Raw genomic sequence first — 23244 nt, 5'->3', positions numbered from 1 at the left:
AAAAGGTGGTGGTAGGTAAGTGTTTAAATAACAAAAATTCCCTACGTTTAAATACAAATCCTTATCTATTATACATGTCTACACTTAGATATGCTTAGATATGCAGCAGCTGAGGAAATACTTTTTACACTTTTGCCATGTGTCTATATTACCTATCAAAAAATTCACAATTCATTTTTTAACTAAATGCTACTAGTTTAAAATCTCTCCTAAGTTTTGCTGACTTCGGAACAACTATGAAATTCAGAACGTCTGCTGCTCACCGCTTTTACTGCCGGAGCTCTGATACTGCCCCCTAGCGCCTGGTATCCACCTTTGCATCTACTCCCGGCCACCACAGCTGGGCTCGCTCTGAACCTGTTTTTCTCACCAGTACTCATGAGGTTACTACCATAAGTAGTTAGCTCATTAACGAACCGAACTATTACCTACTCAGCTACGCCAGTGCTTTGTGGTCGAAAATCTAAGCGCTGTGAAGAATAACATTCCTTCATTCCTCATTCTTGCTGGGCAAGTGAAATATTAGATTATTTGAATTACAATATATGTATCCATCATCTTCCCATTTTTTTCTATTTTAAACCTGACAATTATCAGAAGCAAAAGGACTTTTCTACTTTCTCAGTTGTATTTCAAGTGCATAGCATTAAAAAAATTAAATGTATATTACTTCATCATTTGCTACAGCAATTTCCTTCTTTGGGTATATTGAAAAGGAGGCTATTGTTCCATATAAATTTTTTTCTCGTGTGCTTTTTTATTTGGGTAAAAGATTCTGAGCTCTGTTTCAGGCTTTGTAGTTGCCTTCTAGACTATTTACTGTCAGGTATACTTTTTAAAGTAATGTTTTTATTATTTTAAAATTCATGTTTTCTCATTGCAAAGATGTTTTGAAAAATACAGTAAAACATAAGGAATAAAATAAAAAGCAGGCCCTACTTCCACCATCAGAAGTTAACTACTGTTAATATTTCTAACTAATTCCAGTTTCTCTAATGTCTATTCATTTTTATAGTTTTCACGCTGAATTTTCAAGTGTCTAATGTACATTTCCATTGTCATCTATAAATGTTAAAAGACTGTCTTGGTTAAATATTGCAAAGATACTCTAATTAAAAACTTCCATATTCTTAGAAACTGCAAGGCATGTTTGGAAATAAGGAGAAGGTCATTTTGAACATACCCATTAATTCATGGTTAGTATCAGAGCCTTCCCTAAGAGCGCTGTGTTCCCGTTACATAATCATTGGATGTATGTCACACACAGCACTTTTCAGACTGAAGTTCTTCCAGGAAATCGCCTCCTCATTCAGTAATCTTGTATCCTGGCCTTTGACAAATATTTGTGCATGAATGGAATTCTTAGGGGCCTCGTCCAGAGACTTCAGTGGGTAATGGTGTATGACCCAGGCAAGGGAGAGATAAACCAGGGTCCAGGACCCACGAGGGGCTGAGAGGGGCCGTGTGCAGGTAGGTTTGAAACTTGAGCAAACGGCAATCTCAATTTTTAAAATTTTACCTCTCGGTTTTTTCACCTATTTGGGAGAATAGCCTCGATAACCTCCACAGGGCGGGTTCCCAGAGAGCCTCAGACCTCAATAAAAAGCTGGTGGGCGTGTTCCCCGCCCAAGGCCCGCGGGGGAGGCTGGGGGAACGCACCCCGCAGGGAGCAGTGGGTATAAAGAGCTTGGGCTACAGCCACCGGGCAGCTCCCGGCTTCGCGCGGGAAACGCTCGCCTCGCCTGCCCGCAGCCGTGCCCAGCACCTCCGGACACCAGGGAGATGGCACCCGTTGGGGGCAAAAAGGCCAAGAAGGTGAGTCTGCGGGGAACCCCAGGGCGCCCTCCATCCCCGCCGAGGCTCTGGGTCTCCAGCCCCCGGCCCCACACCCCAGTCTTCGGAGCCCGGCTGTGACCGGAAGGTGCTCCCAGAACTTCTCCTGCAGGACCCCCACGGCGCCTCTGAGTCCCCCACGCCCGCCCATGTCCGGAGCGCGCCCTGGATCTGTGCGACCCCCGACTGGAGGGCGCCTCCAGAGCTGCGAGACTCCCAACGTCTTCTGAGTCCCACACGCCAGCCCCAGAGCACTCCCCCAGAGGTGCGGACCCTAGACCCGCAGAAACGACGTCCCTCCCCTGCGACCGTGGGACAGGGGGCCTCTTCGCGGTGCACCCGGCTGGTCGGTGTCTGTGCCCGGGCAGGACGGCCTGGCCTCCTGCCTGCGGGACTCTCCTTGTGCACGCTCAGCTACCGCCTCAAGGCTCAGACGGTGTTTGGGCGATGGTAAATTTTCCCCTCTGCAGTTCGGTTTCAACAATCACAACAAATTACACCCTGCGTGCATGAAAAAAAAAATGGGCACAGCGACCGTAAGATCTTAAGGAAGGGTGTTAATAAGATTTAAAAAACAAAAACCCAGCAGCACCTGATTAAAAGCAAGTATGTCTCTTTCCTTGTTGGGTTGAGTGTTCAAGTCCAGGCTGCTGGTCTTAGTCTAGTTTAGGGCATGAATGGTATATGGACAGACCGCAGGACCCTGGTTGGGCAGGTGAGAAAAGAAGCACTGAGGGAGGAGGGACTGCCCTTGACCTTGGGTGTCAAAGTGCCCAGTCTCAAGCCTGGCGGACAGAGGCCCCAGGGACTATGAGGAAGCACACACTGCCAGGCCAACTGTACCCTCTCGGCTGTAAGGACAGTTTTTCAATAGAATAAGAAGAAAACTAGCCTTCACCATTTTAACAGTGTGTCCTTAAGTATTCATTTGAAGCTTCACAACCAAACCTTTTCACTTCACTCCTCTGCAGATATTTCTTTAAACATGACATCCCACCATACTCCTCAAAACTCTTTAATGTGTTCTGAAAGACACCCACACCCCCACACCCCATCCCTGGCACATGTAAACACAAATTTTCACTGTATGAACATCCTGGTTGTTTGCCTTGTAGATAGTCATCAATTTATAAAGTAGATGTGGACTTTCTGAACATTTTAAAGAAATCATACTTCTCAGGAATATGATGGTGGAAGTACTAAAAATAGAAATTGCCTTAAAAACTAAAGTAACTCCTTTTCTTTCTCCTCTTCTATAATCCTAGGGCATCCTAGAACGTTTAAACGCTGGAGAGGTTGTGATTGGAGATGGAGGGTTTGTCTTTGCACTGGAGAAGAGAGGCTATGTGAAGGCAGGCCCCTGGACCCCAGAAGCTGCCGTGGAACACCCGGAAGCAGGTGGGTGCACGGCTCCACTCTAAGTTCTCACAAAAGAGTACTGTGCTGACCCAAGTCTAGGAGCTCACTATCCAACAGATACATTCATGCCACATTTTCCAAATATTTATTATTACCTGCTGGGCACTGTGCTGGGCAAAGTAAGTACAGATTCTTATGTGGGATAAGCACAATGGCCCTTATGGGTGACACCACCTCTATTTACCTCCTGGTCCTTACCCTGCCCACTAGATGAGTCTAGAACCTGGCTCACTGCCTTTCTCTCTATCCTTCCTCCCTCACTCCTCAAGGAAATTTCATGTCCAAACAGATGATCCAAATAGCACTCTCCCTATGAGTGCCTTGATCTCCTCATCTCCATTTGAACTGTTCCTACACCCCCACATCAGCACCCTGCTTCTAAAGCTTGCTATCACCAGTAGTCCACCTCAGAAATCTCAAATACAGGGCCCGCACTCTCTGACTACTACCACCTCCTCTCTTTCTGCTCACTCTCCAATGCTCCTACTCCTCCAATCTCATCAAGCCTCGCCACCCTCCATCCCTCCCACTTTAGTGTTTGTTTTCCATTCTCCCATATCCACCTTCCCTCTTCACCCACTTGTTCGAGGTACAGCATCTATTGCTGTCTTGCAGATAAGCCCTCCTCCATTGTATATTTGCCAATTAGTTAAATTCATGGTAAATCAGTCCCACCCTTAAGTTCAATCTATCCACACTCACACACCATACTCTCTCTTTTTAATCACAGACCTCTTATGAAGAGGTGCCTGGAGGGGGGGTAGGATGGAACCTGAGGGAGAGAATGTGCATCACCCTCAAGCAAGAGGAAAACATAAGTCTTTCAAAGGGAGGAATGAGCCATTTCTACAGACCCGGGGAGTCCAAGGGGGGAGCTGGATTCTCAAGGTTTATGGGTGAAGCAACCCTATGTCCTCATTCCAAATCTCAGGATCCCATTTCTTCCTGAACGGGCCCTGATTTTGGCCATAGAAGGCTTGCCAGTTGAGAACTTAACCTCTCTGGAGTTCTGCTCTGCATATAATTTTAGTCCTTGGGCCAGATCCTCAGCTTTTCCTGCTTACTAGTCTCAGGAGGTGTTTCTTTATATGAAGGTCTTGACTGAAATCAACATGACTGTTATATTTAAGAAAGAAAATTTACTCCAGTCTTACTGAGCCCGTTAGTGTGCTCTGATAAGCTGCCCGAAAGCCCCTTCATTTGGAGACATCTGAAATACTTTCTCTACAGAGGCAATAGTTTAGGAAAGAGGTTACATTTATCAATACATCAAGCAGTGTAGCATGGATACATTTAGTGTCCTAAAGGATCTGCTATACACATTCCAGTACTATGTGTGTGATAGGAGCCAAGGATAAGGGTCTCGCTAGCTTATAGGAGGATTTTCTCATCTTCCTTTGGGGATAGAGAAGGCATATGTGATATTATCTTATGGATGCTGACCAGAAGGTTCCTGACTGTCTGCATTTCTGGGAGCAGTTGAAACTACAATTAGCTTGGGTATTAAGTCCACATCTGGTGACTTGGCCTATCAGTAGTGACTCCATGGCTTTCATAGACTCCTCAGACTTTCATACTTTGCCTTAAATCGGTGATGAATCACACTTAGCCGTTCATTGTCTTTCTCCAATACATTGGTATCCAGCGATGGCTATTCGATTCCATAGAGCGCATACTTACTACTTCCCCTGACCCTCTCAAACATATGAGATACTGAACCTGCTACTTCATTCCCTTCCAAGGGCAGCTCCTAGTTCACCACAGGTTAAAGTGTGTAACAGTTGTACACTAGAGCACTCTGGGAGCTCTACCACCAGTGATGGGGTAGCTACTTATTTCCATCTGGGAGGAGATTCAGCTTCAAAATGATGCTTTCAAATTGTTTCCTAGGACTAGTCCTGCCTCCAACTGCTGCAGGTCAGACCACTCAGAAAAATTCTGAAGTAGAGATCTGTGCTCAATGTTCATGGAAAGTGCTTTCAAGAAACAATACCTCTAAGGGAGTGAGAGAAACAGGATTGGGCAAAGGGAGGAATTAAACTGTGATGCAGTTAACAGAGGCCTGGGCCACTCCCTCAGGGAGCTGGTGAGTAGGCTAAATAGACCCTTCCGCATCATCCCAAACTGAGACAAGGGGCTGGGTCTTTGTGTTCTCCTGCCCATAGATCAAGCACTGCATGCAAACTCTCTCCCGGAGGAGAGGGCTTCCTCCTAGGCAAGGTAGCTGCCTTTTCCTTGGGCACTTCCTGGAGAGGGTCTCAGCTGGAAGCCATCAGCAGACCACACTTGAAAGAAGTTGAACCTTTCAGAGGAAACTAGAGGAAGTTCTTGTGAATATTATACAAGTTGAACAGTTGCTTTCTGTTTATTAAAGAAGAGCATATTTCAGTGAACTCGGTGATAAAGGATGGAAACTAACAAAGCACATAAATTGCGAGCCAGTACAGCTTTGAGTTTAAGCATTAATTAATCTTAAGATTAAGACTAACTGGATCAAATCCTGACACAGCCATTAGGGAAAAAGTTTGGCCTTAGGGAAAAAGTTATATGTAAAATGTTTATAATAGTTATAGTGCACATTAAACACTACAAGTATTAACTAGTGTTATCATTAACTTGGCTGAGTTATTTCTTCTTTTGATAATATCCTTGGTTGTGTTAATCTGTTTCTGCTAAAGAAGTACAGAAATGCTGTATTCAGATCAAACTATATAGTTCTGTAGTAAAAGAACAACAATCACACTGTGAAGTCCAGTAAACATACACAACTTTCATATTTCCTAATAAAAGTAGAAATAATAATAGGCTTGGGAAGCTAAAACAATAGTAGTCCTCAAGTTTTAGTTGCACCAGCAGAATTTGGTAAAGATGAGTGATTCCTGGACCCCACTTACAGAGGATTGGGTTCATTAGGTCTGTGAGGGGATCCAGGAACCTGCAGATCTATAATTGTCCCAGGTGATGGCAAGGTGAACTACACTTTGAGAAACATTGCATTAAAGGGTTTTTAGGGACACAGTGGAATAATCAAGATCCAAAAGTGAGCATTTCAGATATATCTGTGGTTTGTTTCTTATGGTCTGCTTGCTGGGTTAAACTCAGAATAGACTACTATTTTACAGCCAAAGATAAATCTTCAAATTGAATACATTTGGCTACATGGAAAATATTCCCATCAGATTTCCTCTAGCCTGTGAAAGTTTTGCCATTTGGCATTCATTCATGGACCTACCCTTGGGAACCTTTCTCCCATTCTTATTCCACTCTTCTACCAGAATTATCTTTCAAAATCACATCATTCAATTGCTTATAAACTGTTGATGTTTCCTAGATATCTGTGGTCTGGAGCCAAGACTCCTTGGAGTGATATGTTAGGCCATTTGTATTCTGTCCGCCAACCACATCTCCTACCACCTCTCCAACATTTCATCAACTCCAGCTACTCAGACTGCTTTCTGTTTTCCCAAATGCCAAGCCCCTCTCTGTGGCCTTATCTTGGCTCAGACCATTCCCACTGTAGGAAATGACCTTCCTCACCTTCACCCTGATTCAAAAATGCTGAAATGATTCCTTCTTTGTGGGACTTCCCTCTTCCCTTCACCCTACATCCTTGGTAGAAATAATCTCTTCTTCCTAGCAAGAAACCCCAGATCCTCCTCTCATTAGCCCCCTCATCATTGCATGAATGCCAAGCAACCAGGAATTTAAGCACATATTTTCATATTTGTTTATCTAAAAGCCTTTTGAAAACATCACAGCTAATAAACTGATAGCAATTAATAAATTTCCTCATTCAATCTCCCAGTTCGCCAGCTTCATCGAGAGTTCCTCAGGGCTGGATCAAATGTCATGCAAACCTTCACCTTTTATGCAAGTGAAGACAAGCTGGAGAACAGGGGAAACTATGTGGCAGAGAAAATATCTGTGAGTAAAACCCTTCATGGCACTCTTAGAAGGGCAGAGTGGGCACACATGGCATTTCCGAAGTTCTCAGAGAAGAAAATGTTGACCCTCTTCAGAATTTTGTTTTGTTTTAGATAATACAGAAATATATGTGAATAACATAGATTTTAGCTGGAGTCCCAGCTTACGTTTTAGCTAGAGTTCCTAAAATTGACAGGCATTTCATGAAGCAGATAAAAGAAGAGGTGTTTAATGATTCCCCCAGTCTCTTAACTAAGTTGCTGAGTGGGTATCTTTACAAATTTTTACATCCTTGCAGTTTTCTAATGTATGGTGTAGGCAAAAGGTCATAGGCACAAAAGGTTAGTGACCCTGGGATCATCCTAGCTAAACTGAAATCAACTGTGTAAGGCAAACCATTTACCTACCTGATGAAAGCAGCAATTTCTTCATCTCTAAAATGAAAAGGGAGTTGGAAGATTCCATGAGTCTCTGTGACCTATAGCACCGGGGTTTTTTTGAGGACAAGGGTCAACTTTTAATGTCTATGTAATTAGAACAGATCTTATTTGTGGATACCTTTATCTGTTAATTGAGCAAATACCTAATGGCAAAAAGTCATGAATTCTGTGGTCATTTTCATTGAATTTTATTCTTATTAATGATAAAAGCAAACCATCATCATTACCAGGTAATGTATTGTAAGTGAAACTTTGGCATTGGAAGGTACCAGATCCTCTTACCCTCTCACAGATCTCTGGTATATCCTAGTTACCATTATTAGATTTATTTTTTCATTACTATTATTGGTGACATGTTACTGCACAGTGCTCAACCTGGTAAAGCACTGTACTATCCTATCACTGTCATTTTCTGGAATAAAATTGCTAGTGTAACATACAACTGACATGTGAACATTTGAATAATGATTTTGTTTCAATTACACATGAAAATGTACGTGTATCACCTACTCACCCATTTTAGGGGCAGAAAGTCAATGAAGCTGCTTGTGACATTGCCCGGCAAGTGGCTGATGAGGGTGATGCTTTGGTGGCAGGAGGTGTGAGTCAGACACCTTCGTACCTTAGCTGCAAGAGTGAAGCTGAAGTTAAAAAAGTATTTCAGCAACAGTTAGAGGTCTTCATGAAGAAGAATGTGGACTTCTTGATTGCAGAGGTAAACAAAGAGATGATCAAAGATGAGACAATGACTTACACATTTTCTCTGCCCTTTGCTTTCATGAGGACCAGATGAGATTATGTGCCAATCATGACGAGTCATAGTAATGTTCAGGTTTGGAATCTTTTTCAAATTTAGGACAGCTACTAAACTTGATTCAGTTAATCGAATAAAATGTTCTTCAGACTTTTACCGGCAATTCATGGGAAGAAATCACCATTCATTTCTCTGTAAAACATGCTAATGGGTCACAGCTCAGTTTGAAAATCACTCACCTAGGGATAATTATTAAGCAATAGAATAAGTTTTCAAATTGTCTGAGGAGAAACAAGACTAACAGTACCTTAACTCTATTTTATGTCAGTATTTCGAGCATGTTGAAGAGGCTGTGTGGGCAGTTGAAGCCTTAAAGGCATCTGGGAAACCGGTGGCAGCAACCATGTGCATCGGCCCAGAGGGAGATTTGCATGGTGTGCCCCCCGGCGAGTGTGCAGTGCGCCTGGCTAAAGCAGGTGATGATGGATTTGGATCAGTTTGCAATTAGTGAGTCTTTTAAAATAATGTACAAATGCAGATCCACTTATGAATCACTGTATAACTTGAACAAGAAAACCATTAATATGCTTTCTTAGGAACATTGATAATATTCTTCTGTTAACAAGAAAACCATTAATTTACTTTCTTAGGAACATTGATAATATCATTATTGAGTCCTAAAGAGAAAAAGATTAAAAAAAAAAGTACCACACATACCAGCCTTTTGAACATTTAACCCCTAGAAATGAGAAAAATTTTGGTAAGTCAAAAGGAACATTAGGCAAAAATTGTGTTTTATTTTAAACTTATCTCAAGTTTAGGTCTTCAAACAAAAACTTTAAAGTCAATTGCCTTCTTTGCCAAAGTTTTTCCATTCTCATAAATTAGTGGTATGCTTTGCCTTTTGTATTTGGTGTAATAAATTAAAATGCTTTCATATAAACTATGGATCACCTAACCTTTTTACATAATTTCCATTCCTAATGTTGTGTTTTGTTTCAATTAGGGAAAAGTCACAGACTGTTCAAAGCTGCCTTGTTTCAAACCCAAGGAATAACTCAGTTTCAGTAGAAGAGTCTGACTCATTTTGTGGAATAGAGAGATTTTAATTGGCTGTTTGATTTCTGATTTTTACCCAACTCCTGATATTTCATGAAAGTCACTTCATACTTGCCATTAAAAATAACAAAAATTTAGATTTAGGAATGAAATTGTACAATCCTAATTTTGATTGGAAATATAAAAATGGCGAGGGTGGGGGAGTTGTTTCAAGAAGATCAGGAGTCCTTCATCATAGCCATTGTTAATTGTCAAGGATTTGTGACCACATCCACCCTTCCCTTCTATTCTGTTCTCAGTAGGTGGATACAGTGTTTTATATTACTGTATCTTGTTTATTTCCCGTGTAGCACTTCCCACTTACCCCATTTGTTTATCTCTTCAATGTCGGAGGCATTAGATTGTAAGATCCAAGGGGACAGAGACTATGTCTGTTTGACTCAGCACTGAGTACCCTGTGCCTAGCACATACTAGGGCCTTAATAAATATCCACCTAATAAATCTAGTCATCTTCCAATGTTAGTTCAAATTCTACCTCCATGTTCCCTTACGTAATCATCCCTCCCCCAAGTGATCACTCCTTTCTCTCAGCAACTATCACACTTTTTATTAATATAATTCATTTGGAATATCCTCAGTCAACATTTTCTAATCTATTGAGAATGTTGATAGGGTTCTGTAGTCAAGTACACTTTTAAAAATGCTGTGTTAAAAAAAAAATGCTGTGTTAAACCAAGGTAAGCAGGTCTCTTTACTACAGAATTTCCCACAGCCTTTGATTTGTTCACATATGTTGGCAATCTCCAAGAAAGGGATATAGTAAGTAGCAACTGCCTCACTTAATTGGTCATAGAACCTTATTTTCATGGAGCAAACCTTGGGAAGCCCTGTGCTAAATTATAAAATCCTTGGTGTCAGGACTATGTCCTATATTTACACATCTCTATAAGCCCTTACACAGACCCTTACACAAACCCTTATTCCTAACAGACATCCAATAAATAGCCAAGATATGGTTAATTTATTAGTGTAGTAAAGTCAAGCAAGGAAAGAGAAACTTTGGCAGAACATCCAAAAAAAAAAAAGGTAATCAAAATCCACATGAAGATATTAAATAAGCTGTTGAATATGCTAGTCTGGAACCCAATGGAAAGGTCAGGGTTAGAAAAATTGGGGAGCATTCTAGGTATAGATGGTGTTGAAATCTGGACTGAACAGTAAGTGTGGGTGAAGAAGGAAAGACAGCTCAGTGGAGAATGTTGTTGAAGGAGGAGTGGTCCACTATATTGAATGCTGCTGAGACGCTAAGTAAAATGAGAGCAGAGAAGTAAATACTGGGTTTGACAAGACTGAGGTCATTGTTGCCCTTGTCAAAAGCTGATTCAGAGAAATAATCCTGATTGGAATAAGAGTGAAGAGTTAACTACAGAACCAGCCCAGTGAGTACCGCAGAGATCCTGCCACTGAACACTGGATGCCATGGCTCATAGCATCAGTGCTACTGGTCTTGGAATCTGGATTAATAATATTATTAAGCTGACCTGATGAAAGGGAACATTGATCCATTTTTCACATGAGTGGTATGGTAGCTGTTGGTGCAATCAAACAGCTAGGAATGTTGAAAAACTTAATTGTGCTTGCAATATAATGCCAAAGATTGAAAAAGATGACTAAAATTTGAAGTTGAAAAAAGTTCTAATAATTTTTTGAAAAAAGAAAAATGGCCATCATGCATAAATGACACTTCAATTATACCAGACTCCTCAAAGCACATTTCACAGAAAGCCCTCACTGCCTGTTAGAAATCATTCTCGTCCAAAGGTAAGACAGGTTTGCAGGGAGCAAGGACCAAATGCCATTCTTTCCATTCACCATTCCAAATAAAATCCCCCTGACTAAGACAGGAGAGTTAGGCCTACTGGTATCCGATAAAGATAAAGCTAAAATGTTGTTCTCACTTGCAGGTGCCTCCATCGTTGGGGTGAACTGCCATTTCGACCCCACAATTAGTTTACAAACAGTGAAGCTCATGAAGGAAGGTTTGGAGGCTGCTCGGTTAAAAGCCTACCTGATGAGTCAACCCTTGGCCTACCACACTCCTGACTGCAATAAACAGGGATTTATTGATCTGCCAGAATTCCCCTTTGGTAAGACAGACATTTTATAAATTGTCTTGATGTCTTTATGTTTGACAAACCCCAAATCAATCTATAGCCATAGAGCTTCATCAGAGTAGAGAAATAGCTGCCTATTTCCTTATCTCTTGCTCCCAGCTTCTCTCCCTTTAGCCAAAAACCCTTTGATATTAGAGAGTTGTAGAAGGAAAAGATGGCATCAGCAAGCAAAGAAGACCTCTGAACTTAAATGTAAAATCAAAGATGAGTCAGCACCTAGTCAGACAACCGATCAGGCATACTGGTAGGTTGATAGACAGAATGCCCTTCTGGGCAGAATCAGCAGAGATCAGAATTGCTGGTTCCAGTCCCAGCTCTTGTTGCTGAGTTATGTAACCTTAGCATACCTTAGTTTTTCTAGATCTCAATTTTCTGATCAGAAAAATAAGAAGTTTAGACCAGGTTATCTCCAAGATAAGTTTCTCTTATTCTGAATGTTGCCCAGGTGCTCTAGAGCTTTGAGCAAAGAGGGACGATGCCACCACTGGGTTACTGTATAAAAAATTTGAATGAAGAGACCAAGTGGTTGAAGTGAGGGAATACTTGCAGTCTAGGAAGAGAGGTAGAGCATGTTTGGGAAATGGGAGTGAGTCTACCTTGAAAATCAAGCTATGGAAGTCAGCAGGGCCAGAGCATGGCCAGCCTCCTACTCCATTCTACTCCTACTCCATCCTCATGCCATGTCCTGTATTCCATAGGGACCCTCATAGAAATAATACATTTTAAAATAACAGTCTAGAAGAATCATGGAAGAAGAATGGCAAGGCATTTGTGTTATTTATTGCTGTAGAATAAATTATTGCAAAATTCAGCGGCTTTAAAAGCAAACATTTATTATTTTGTATAGTTGCTGTGGGTCATGCATTCAGGAGCAGCTTAGCTGGGTAGTTTTTACTTGGGGTCTCTTAAGAGGTTGTAGTCCAAATGTTGGCCAGGGCTCTAGTCATCTGAAGGCCTAATGGGAACAGGGGAGATTCTACTTCCAAACTCTCTAAGTTGGCTGTCAGGAGTCAGTATCACTTTCTTGCTGTTGACTGGAGGTCTCAGTTCCTCAGCTTGTGGGCCTTTCCATCATGATGCTTGAGTGTTCTCACAACTTGGCATCTGGGGTGAATGTTCCAAGATAGACTGGGGCAGAAACCATAATGTCTTTTATGACCTAGTGTCAGAAGTCACACACTATCCCTTCTGCCATAGTCTATTGGCTTGCAGACTGACCTGATAGAATTCAGGAGGAGACTATAGAAGGGTGAGAACATCAGAGGGCAACCCTACGTTGAAGGCTGGCTACCTGAACATTTAAAACTGGATATGTAAACACATAGTTTTAAAAACTAAGAATATTAATTATATTTAATTCATTTATTGAAAACCACATAGTTCTCATAGCTATTTATCTTGAACATTATTCTTTTTAATCTGAGCATAATGCCACTTATTACAGGTCTGGAACCCAGAGTTGCAACGAGGTGGGATATTCAAAAATACGCCCGAGAGGCCTACAACCTGGGGGTCAGGTACATTGGCGGGTGCTGCGGCTTTGAGCCCTATCACATAAGGGCGATTGCCGAGGAGCTGGCCCCAGAAAGGGGCTTTTTGCCACCAGCTTCAGAAAAACATGGCAACTGGGGAAGTGGTTTGGACATGCACACCAAACCATGGATTAGAGCCAGGTAAGAACCATTAAACTATCTTTATCAAAGCAAACTCATCCAGCTGATGAACCCATCCAAGTGAGGTCCTTACAAGGAGTGCAGTCAATCTGCAGTGTGATGGTAAAGAATCAGTTATCCTCCCTAAATTATCTCACAGAGAATTTTATAAAATAGTCTAATGGGGGTGATTTCTGAAAAAGGCCTTAATAATTTAGAACATAAATAATGTAAGTTGCAATGAAATGTAGAACCGTCTATGTGACAGACACAAACATTGAATCAATTAATTGATTAAGACTTCAGTATAACTTAACTATAACAAATGTTATTTCACTGTTCTATGCCAAGCACGATTCTTAGAACTGGGATTACTGTTGTAAATATGATAGAAAAGGTCTTTGCCCTCAGAGCTTACATTCCAGAGGACGAGATATACAATAAAGAGATTTTACATCAGGCAGTGTGCAGGGCGCTAGGCATATGGAAATGAAAAGCATGGTCCCTGGCTTAGAGGCTCTCATGGTGTCCTGGGGAAACGGATAAGAAAGCCAATGTATTAAACTGTAGACGCTGCTTTAGAAGAGGCATGGATAACAGTGAAGGGAAGAGATTGATTATTTCTGCCTAATAGAAATATTTTAAAAGAAGGGATTTGGGCTGGACTTTTGAAGGGCTCAGTAGGCTTCCGTGAGATAAAGAACGTGTGGAGGATGAGTCCTGCCCAGCAGGGGGAGCATTTCCATGCTGTTTGGCTGACACTGAGCACGAGTCTCATCAGACGTGGCGGATGCTGAGGTAGTGAGCTGGAGAAGGCACGGCCCCATCCCCAAGGAGTTCGCAGCCTAGAAGGCAGAGAGATAAACAGACTGGCATAGTGAGCTCAAGGACAAAGACAGACACACAGCTCTGTGGGGTCTGAGCCAGGGCAAAAGGCAGAGGAGGAGGATTCGTGAAGAATTTCTATAGAGCTGATGTTCGAACGAAATTGGTAACATGAACTACACTGCCGGACAAAGGAACAGCCTACAGGAAAGCACTGAGAGGGGAAAGTGAATGGTGTATTGAGAAACTAAAAGTTTCAGAATATCAGAGACAGAGTTTGAGAGAAGACATACATCAGGAGTAGGAGGCAGCCTTTCATTCATGCTCAGGAGCTGTGCCTGACCTCACCCCCAAGGCAGTGAAGAGCCTGGAGGGTCTCACGTGGTCCAGGACAAGGTTAGATTTGCAACTCTTAATAGCCTGGAGACAGGAAGAACTGTGCAGAAGCCTTTTCTAGAAGGATACCAGGCATGATGGGGCCTGAACTAGAAGGAGGCAATGGAAATAGAAAGGAGAAGGAGGCCAGATCCGCAGAGTGAGAGGTACAGAAGCCATCCTGGTTTGGGGAGAGCAGCAGATGTGGGCTCAGCTGCTCCCTGGAGTAGAGGGCTGTAGAATGAGGACAGAGAGGTAGGGTAGATTGGATAGGAAATGTACCTGTTCTAAGTCCTTCGCTTTTAATACTTTTGTATATATTAGAAGAAGAAATTCAAAGTGATCTGAGACCTAAAGATTCTGCAAAGAAGTTTGAGTCCAGATTAGGGTGTTTTATAATGAACATACTCTAAAGAGTCCAGAGAGAGCTCTGTGGAGGTTTTCCAACTCAGTGACATAGGGACCAGGGCTCAGGGAGGAGTGTCATATTCTGTGTTTTGTTCACCCAGGGCCAGGAAGGAATACTGGGAGAATCTTCGGATAGCCTCGGGCAGGCCGTACAACCCTTCACTGTCAAAGCCAGATGCCTGGGGAGTGACCAAAGGCACGGCCGAGCTGATGCAGCAGAAGGAAGCCACAACTGAGCAGCAGCTGAGAGACCTCTTTGAAAAACAGAAATTTAGATCTGCACAGTAGCCGAAGTGGAGCCCATTTTTAATGACTTCCTCTGTGTTTGGGCCCTAGTTCCTAAAAATAAGGAAAAGATGTTTAAAAAGCAATGCTTATATTAATGCCAGCCTACATATAAAACTGGTAGTAGCTGAACAAAATATACCTTTAGAATTGGCAAATGCTATTTGTAATTCTATTTTAGAAGTTTACCATACAATTATCAAGCCACTTGTTGTACATTTGAAACCAACACAATATTGTATATCAACTTTATTGCAATAAAAAACAGTTTACCTAGAAGCAAAATAAGAAATAAAGCTTAAAAAGCACTCACCTTAAAGTAAGTAAATCTTACCAAACACCTGCCATGTATATGGTATTACAGAAATCGCTGTGGCCAAGGAAAAGCAACTCACATTAATCCCACCTCAAGAAGTTTGCAGGCTATTAAGGAGGATGAGATGTGATCTGTCAGAAATGGCTCAGCAACCAGCCAGGGACAGATACAGTGTTATAGGGAAGTGACCTCCAAGATCTTTTGAACATGACCCTTAGTAAGAAACACAATTTATTTAATGACCCAATGAATCACACATCGTACAACTACTGAAATAAAATGTGTGATCCATTCTGGTGTTTTCTATTCCATTCCTTTCTATCCTACTAATAAAATACGCTGGTTGAGATCCTCTGAATTGATTTTATGACCCATTATTGGGTTCTGACCTCTAGTTTTAAAGAACACCACTATGGGACTGGTCAGATATGGGGATTCTGCTCTTAAGTTTATTCTTAGAAAGTCAGTTATATAGAACCTGATTAATAAGTAGCCAAAGCTCAGAACTGTTCTCTCTTTCCTGATCCATTTCTACTACTAAGAAATATACAGACCAATGAAGAAGAGCAAGAAAGCATTGGTATCTAGGCCCTCTCCATTTTGCTCAAAACTGGATCCACCTAAATGCCTCCATCAGTAAGGCTGAGGAGTGATGAGCTCGTGTAACTTGGTCATTTTTAAAAAGTATAGTAAAAAAAAGTAGAGATTCCCCATACTCTGCTTTTCCTAGATTAAGAAGTATGATTTTTACCTGCTAATATCTACTATTCTAAGAGAGCTCAAGCCTGAAGATAAAACCATTAGAATAAACATAGCTACTCTTAATGTATTAGGAAAGAGTTCATTCTGCTTTCTAAACATTCTTGGATTGGTTTAGCTGTTTTGAAATTGTCATTTCTTCAGCTATTAAAGAGGAAGAGCAACGAGACTATCTTGGTTGTATTTGATTCTTATTTTCATTCTCTAGTGTTCTAAGTCCTCTTTGAAATTTCTATAACTAGGTTTATCCATCTTTTAAACAATTCTGCCTCCCTACGTCACAAGTATGCTGGAGTTTTACAGGAGAAGGCAGTATTTAGAGAAAAATTAATTTCCCAAATTTTCTTACTAAGATAATTAGTAAACCAACCTTATCCTCCAGTGCACAGAAATAGACCTAAAGCAGCACAACTTTCAAAGGTTGCATATGGCTGTGGAGACATAAAAGGAGAGCAAATGCTACTTTTTCCTTTTTAACAAAGTTGCTGTCTACCACTTCTCTCAGGTCAGGGTCAATATTTAGTACTTTCTATCACAGATGACAGAAACTTTTATTTGATTATTTGTTCTCTTACTGTGTAAGATGCACACCCCTTTAATATTCCATTCACAGCTCTGCCACACAAACATTGTAACCTCTAATCATTCTTACATCCTTAATTTTAAAAATATTCCCCTCAAAAGGCAATAGTGAAGATAACCCCTGAATGAAACTGTGTGTCAACACTGTCTCCTAGTGGCACATTTCATATTTTGGAAAAAAAAAGTTTAATTCAGTCCCTCCACCGAGTGCATTCATTTTATTTCCAAAGATCTTGTTCACTGAAAGGGAAAAGGTTCAATTTATACCTAAGAGTTTCTTAATGTTAGATAGACATTTCTCACTGGTAAAGATATTTTTATGGAATCGGAGCTAGAGGAACCTTAGAGATCAAGAATCCAAACGCTCCCTTTTAAGGACAAGATTACTAAGGTAGGGTGCCAAGTCCGTGAGGACTTCTAGCTAGTCCAAGGCTGCCAAGAAAGACGGCTTCAGTTTGGATTCTTGGTAGAAGGAGAGTGGAACCCTGACAGATGGTTCACAAAACTAAGGAGTTTATCCTCCGAACAGTAAATCGAATAAAGATCGTTGTGTTCTTCAGGGTGAATATAAACTCACTGAATAAACTGCTTGCAGTTATGGCCTGACACTTCTTTACACTGTAGCAAAGCGCCTTTGGGTAAAAGAGCCGTGTCAGATCCAACCCATAATGGAGACAGAACTGGACAGGAAGGAATCAAAACCTTCAGTTTCCAACTTCTCCAGCGGGCGGCAGCAGGTCCCCAGCAGGGAATGCCCGAGGAACTCTTTTTTGCTTTGGAGTTTAGCTATTTCATCAGAATAAACTGTAATATTGAGTGGCAGAAATATCTGTAGCCCTCGCTTTTGTTTTGGTCAGCTTTTTCCTAAGATACATGGATCTTTTAATCACAACCAGGACACTTCACCCAGCAAGGAAAGCCTTCTATGTCTCCAACCAGATTTTCATTTTCCCAAGATCATTTTTCCCAGCTTTGAGCACCATAGCTGGCTGAGAGCTTTACATAGATTGTTTCTCAAATAGCCTCCCCGTTAGTCAATAATATCCCCTTGACCAGTCTGGAACCTTCCATGTGTTGCCTCTCAGGTAGATAACCCTGATTCTTACACAATAGAGAAGGAAGAAGTCAATTTTTGAAGAGAAAAACAGAGAAGCCCTATGAACAGCTTCAGGAGTATTATGTCCAACAGTGTGTTAAACATCAGAGTTAGAGATAACAAGGTCCAGTATTTCTAAACATCTTCAGGAACAAATGAACATTTCATATTTGAACAGAAAACGACTGAAAGGCAGCCAAATGCAAAGACTTTTCACAGATGGTTACAGGGAAGGCAGGGTCATTTGTTGAAAATTGGTGAGGGGAAGGAATAACCAGAAAATGCTTCCAGTTTTCAAGCAGCTGAGGCAATCTGTTGGCCTTGGACAGATGAAAATTATGGGAAGTGAGAGAGACAGCTGTCATCATTTGTGATTCTGTGAGCTTCAGAAGTAATGCCAAACAATTCAAGAACAGGAAAACGAAACAGGTTAATTTATATGCCACTGAATCAAATGCATAATTTCAACACATGGTTTGACTGACATATTTGTGAAAGTTCCTTATGTCAATTTTTAAGTGAAGTGAATTTTCAAGGGAAACATTTAGCTTACTTCTAACAGAAATTTATTTCCCCAAACACCTAAAATATTTTTAACACTCATTACATACATGCAAACCATTATTGTACCATTTATAAATTATTCCTGTTTGTTCCTTCAAGTAGGTTCAGTGAGACCTCTACTTGGCCCCATTTTGTGGTTATTTGTTCCAGTTTACCACATGGCCTTGAAAGGGAAAAGCTGGAAATCTTTGAAAATAGTTCAAACTTTTCCCCCAATTCAGCTTTTCCATTCTTCCAATTATTTTGACTTAATGAGATTTTATTGTTCTTTGGAAAAGTTAATGTCTCAACATATGAACTGGCAGAGAGGAATCCAGTCATTTCCCAAAAATACTAGTGCAATGTAACAGAGAAGCAATGAAAACATTTAAAATCAGGACTTTGGGGAACAAATCTTAGCTCTGCTCCAAGTCACTGAGCAACGCTGAGTAAATCACCTCACTTCTCTGACCTTCAATCGTCTTTTTTGTAAGATGACAAGTCTCTAAATATCCTGCTAAAAAAAAAATAAATCCCACAATTTTACATTTCTAATTTGATGGTATAGATAAACAATAGCTCATCACTGTCTACAAATATTTACTGAATGTCACTGGTGGTGTGTTTTCAACAGACTTAGTTGTTAATAAATTATTCCCCTGGCTAAAAGACAACAGACCAGCTGACTAAAAAAAAAAAAAAAAGAAAATAACACTATTTAGAGGGCAGAGAAAATATTAGCCTAGACACAGCCAGGCACTGGGAAATGAAAATGTCATTGCTCCCCACAGGTACTGCTTCCTAGGGAGACAGGGGCCTGTGGTTTTTCAAATTATGAACTGTCTCTATTTTCAGGACTCAGAGTTCTTTGTAGGTTTACATAAGCTATGCGAGCCCTAGAAACCGTCAAGTGGGTAACTCTTGTTTAGCATTCTTCATCTACTCAGGAAGAGAGCATACTGTCTTCTTATATTTTATAAGGCGGTGGAGTTTGGGAGCTAGAAACCTCAAAGCTTTTTCCTTTCATCAAGCCATTGTCAAAACTTCAATGACTCCCAGGTTTATAACTCCAGCCTTGACCACCCCCAAGGACATGCACTTGACATCAGTCTGACCTTTAGGCCCAAGCAAGTTCCTGCCCTGGGCCTTAGGCCCTGTACCCCTTCTTCTGGTTGTCCAGACAGAGTGCCTTAAATCTGGACTTGGTCTTACATGGGTTCCAGTCACCAAAAGATGGCTTTCTCAACATTTTCTAAGGCCTCTTCTAGTGGCTAGGACTGGTTAGGGCCAGCGGTGTCATCGGGGAGGGGTGCCCTGAGCCTGGACAGGTCAGCATGGGATCCAGTCCTGGTCTCTTCCCTTCTGGATGCTCAGGCAATCCCTACACTCCCTCCTTTGTCCCCCACTTCTACCCCAGGAGTTGACCAAATGCCCCCAAGGAGCCCTGAGACTCTTGCTAGCTCCCAATCCAGGAGGGGCACCTGGTGGCAGGATGACTCCATTGGCACATGCAGTTTCTACCCAGGAAAAAGGTGAGATTGGGTTGCCCAGAATAATTCCCATCAATGTCCTGTTTTTTTATGGATTTGGTGCTATCCTGGTCTCCCGGGTTGTCATTAAGTCATGCCAGATAAAGGATGGACATTCCTTGGGGGAATGGAGCCTCTCTTCTACCACTGCCCATTTAGGTGTGTGGAAGGCAGGAGCACAGAAAATACAGAGAAAGATCACATTCTAGGAAGGCACTGTTAATGGCCTAATGGCGTGGGTGGAAGGTGTGCTCCCCCAGCATTAAATAAATGGTATTAGGGGGCCTGCAGAAACAAGATCTACATTGTTTCAATGCAGTTTCCAAGGAACCATGGCATCCAGAGCAATAATAGCACTGGTATCTTTTTCTCTCCCTGGAAGAGACAAGATACAAAAGCAGCACGTTTAACGAAGAACAAGAAGCGATGGTTCCTTTCCTCAAACAGGAGAGATGACAATCTCATGTGTACTAACTGGACAAGAGTAAATACGCAAGCACTTCTTCTCAACGCACTATTGTAAATCATGTGGCAGATCACTATACGTCACTGGGCTCATGAATTTTTATTAAATACATATTTTAAGTCAAATTACTTATATAAACAGTGGTTCCATAAAAATATTTCCCAGAGCCCTCCACACTCTGAAGACAAGGTCCTGATCTTCCCTTGGCCACATAAATTTGCCCCTCCCACGGTATTTTCCAACTTAGAATATGGCAGCTCCAATCTTCCAGGTGCTCAAACCAAAATCTTGGAGACATCCTTGACTCCTCTATCTCAAACCCACTTTCAATCCATCAACAAAACATGTTAGAGCCACCTTCAGGATATATACAAACATCTGACCACTTTCTCCTTCTCCCCTACCGGTATCCACCTGGACAAAGCCACCATCATCTCTCACCTAGATGATCACACAGGACATTTTTCTACCAGTCTCTCTGTTTCCTCAGATCTATTCTCCAGATTAGCCTGGATGATGCTTTTAAAAACTAAGTAGATCATGTCACTTTTCCAAAATTTCCAAATTCCGCTTCTCATAACACTGAGTTATACCACCCAGATGCCCCTCCAAGGAAGGACAAGCTACCCAGCTGTGGGTTAAATGACCATAGCATGGGGCTCCATCAAGGTCAAAGCTCAGAGGCTCTTTGTTCCAGGTCAGACCTTTCCTGGCCCAGCCTGCCTCTGTGCCTGAGCCAAGTGATGGCACCAAATATTCACTGAGCCCGTTCTATGAGCCAGACACTGGACTAAGGGCTGGGAGATACAAAGATGAAAATGACACTGCCCTGCCTTAGTCAGCCCTGGGCCAGTGAGGGAGACAGACAAGTCCTCACCAAAGGAGTTAAGTGCTGTAACAGATGTCACAGGTGGTGGTGTGGAGGCACAGGGAAAAGCTGCTTAACCCAGTGATAGGGAGGGCTAAGTTGTCCTAAGGAAGCCCTGGAAAACAGCTCCATCCTGCTTTCTTTCTATTCCTCAAACAGCCCCTAAGCTCATTCCTACCTCAGAGCCTTTGCACTGGCTGTTCCCTCTGCCTAGAGCAGGGTGGTCTCCAGATTTTCACTTGGCAGTACCTTCTTGTCATTCACGTCTTACATCTTCCTGTCCTTATTCTTTCCGTCTTCCACCCCAGGCCCTCCACCACAGTCAGCGAGAGCTCAAACACATCCTTATTGGCTCATTCTCTCTGCAACTTCAGCCTTCAGTCAGGATCCCAGGGAATTACAACCATCCCCCAAGGTGACCCAGCCACAGCCTTGTCTTACCAGCCACTTGGCCTCCCTCAGCTCACTTCAGCAGGCCCACTCTCAGCTGTACCTGAAACTCATTGCTGCTTTTGAGCCTGACATCCTGTCCTCTGGGCAAGCCTCCCTTCTGAATCCAGGCCTCAGTCAGTCCTGCTGCAGCCCTGAGCTCCAATATCTTGCCCTTTCATTCCTTTTTCAATCTGTCCTCATCTATTTAACTTCATTTATTTCCTTACCTACAGTAATGTTTTGCAACCTTAGCTAAATTCTAGTACCACTTTGGGAGATTGAGGCTCAGGATGACTAAGCCACGTTAATCAATGACATCAGATGCTCTGGAGAAGGGTCTCAACCATCAATACTTTGAAAGACTTCCCAACTGATGCCAGTGAGCACCAAGGTGAACAAACCACTAAGTGTTTTACAACCTGGGCCTTGGAGTTCATCCCTATTCCACCTGGAAGCAGCTGAACTCTGTTGGAGGAAAAGCACAGAACTGTCAGCTTTCTCTAGGGGGCAAATCCCACATAAGACACTCACATGGAGCCTCTGAAGAATACCATTCCTTTGGGATGCACATGGACATGTTAGGCAGTAATCCTACCAAATACACGTCACTGGGAAAATGTATAAATATATGAATAAGAATAAATGTATTTGACACCATAAAAGCTGGGGCTTTGGTTGCAAGTAACAGAATCCCCTCGAGCTATAGTAGCAGAATGGTGAGAGTTCCTGACTGGGAACTAGTCCTGCCCTTATGTTAGCAGAATAATTCAGGGATCACTGCAGGGTCCTTGCTGTATTGAGAAAAGCTATGAATTCTCAGAGCTGAAATCAAGAGGGATTAGTTGCTAATTAGAGAATCTCAGACTCTCAGGAGCTGGAGAGACTAGACTGGCCTGCCAAGTTATGTCATTGTGGATAAAATGAGAGTTCCTATGGCCAAGATTCTCACCTGGCCTTGGCTAGCTCACTGCACACGTGTGGGCAATACGTTGCTATTGACTCCATATAATGAGCTCCAACCAGTGCTCTGGGTGACACAGTGGCATGGCTGCAAGGCTGCAGGAGAGCAGGGGACAGAGGCCCAGAAGACAGCTGTGGGGGACGGCTGTGCAGGCAGAGAGGACCAGAGGAGGGCTGTATGGGCAGAGGAGCCCAGAGGCAGAGACCAGCTTGCTGCATGCAGACTTGCTCTGAGTGGATGGGATTTTAGTGACTGACCTGCCACCATGGAAATAAAGTTGGGTATAACCCTTTCACCCCAAGAACGTTTTACTCTCATTTCTTTGGTCACACTGAATCCATAGCAAACTTGCCCGGGGCTAAAACCCATTGGCGAGACAGTCATGAAAAAGTCTAAGAGGAGGACTTCTCGTTTGGGAGGGAGGGGTAGGACAAGGTTTGATGAGAGACTGGTTTCTGAACTGGCCTCCTCTCCAAGGCTGAGGGAGGGGAACGCAATGGAACCATTCCAAACTGATGGGTGTCCGGGAGAAAGAGAAGTCTA

The 23244-nt window shown here is 42.2% G+C and overlaps 1 protein-coding gene across 1 annotated transcript; it reads left to right on the top strand.

Moving 5' to 3' along the window:
• Nucleotides 1–1683: 1683 nt before the first annotated feature.
• BHMT (betaine--homocysteine S-methyltransferase) lies at nt 1684–16396 on the top strand. Its single transcript, XM_036914148.2, has 8 exons — nt 1684–1815; nt 3099–3231; nt 7058–7176; nt 8140–8331; nt 8699–8846; nt 11395–11577; nt 13049–13277; nt 14966–16396. Exons 1-8 carry the CDS (start codon nt 1783–1785, stop codon nt 15150–15152), a joined length of 1224 nt encoding a protein of 407 aa, XP_036770043.1. The 5' UTR covers nt 1684–1782; the 3' UTR covers nt 15153–16396.
• Nucleotides 16397–23244: the final 6848 nt, after the last annotated feature.

The sequence above is a fragment of the Manis pentadactyla genome, chromosome 2, assembly GCF_030020395.1.
Source record: "Manis pentadactyla isolate mManPen7 chromosome 2, mManPen7.hap1, whole genome shotgun sequence".
In the NCBI taxonomy this organism is placed as follows: Eukaryota; Metazoa; Chordata; class Mammalia; order Pholidota; family Manidae; genus Manis; species Manis pentadactyla.
The sequence above is the reverse complement of the archived record's forward strand: the minus strand, read 5'-3'. Positions and strand labels throughout refer to the sequence as shown.

Coding starts and splice junctions, on each gene's coding strand:
- BHMT (XM_036914148.2), top strand. CDS start 1,783: ATGGCACCCGTTGGGGGCAAAAAGGCCAAGAAG. Junction 8,847..11,394: donor AGTGCGCCTGGCTAAAGCAG/GTGATGATGGAT, acceptor TCTCACTTGCAG/GTGCCTCCATCGTTGGGGTG. Junction 13,278..14,965: donor AAACCATGGATTAGAGCCAG/GTAAGAACCATT, acceptor TTGTTCACCCAG/GGCCAGGAAGGAATACTGGG.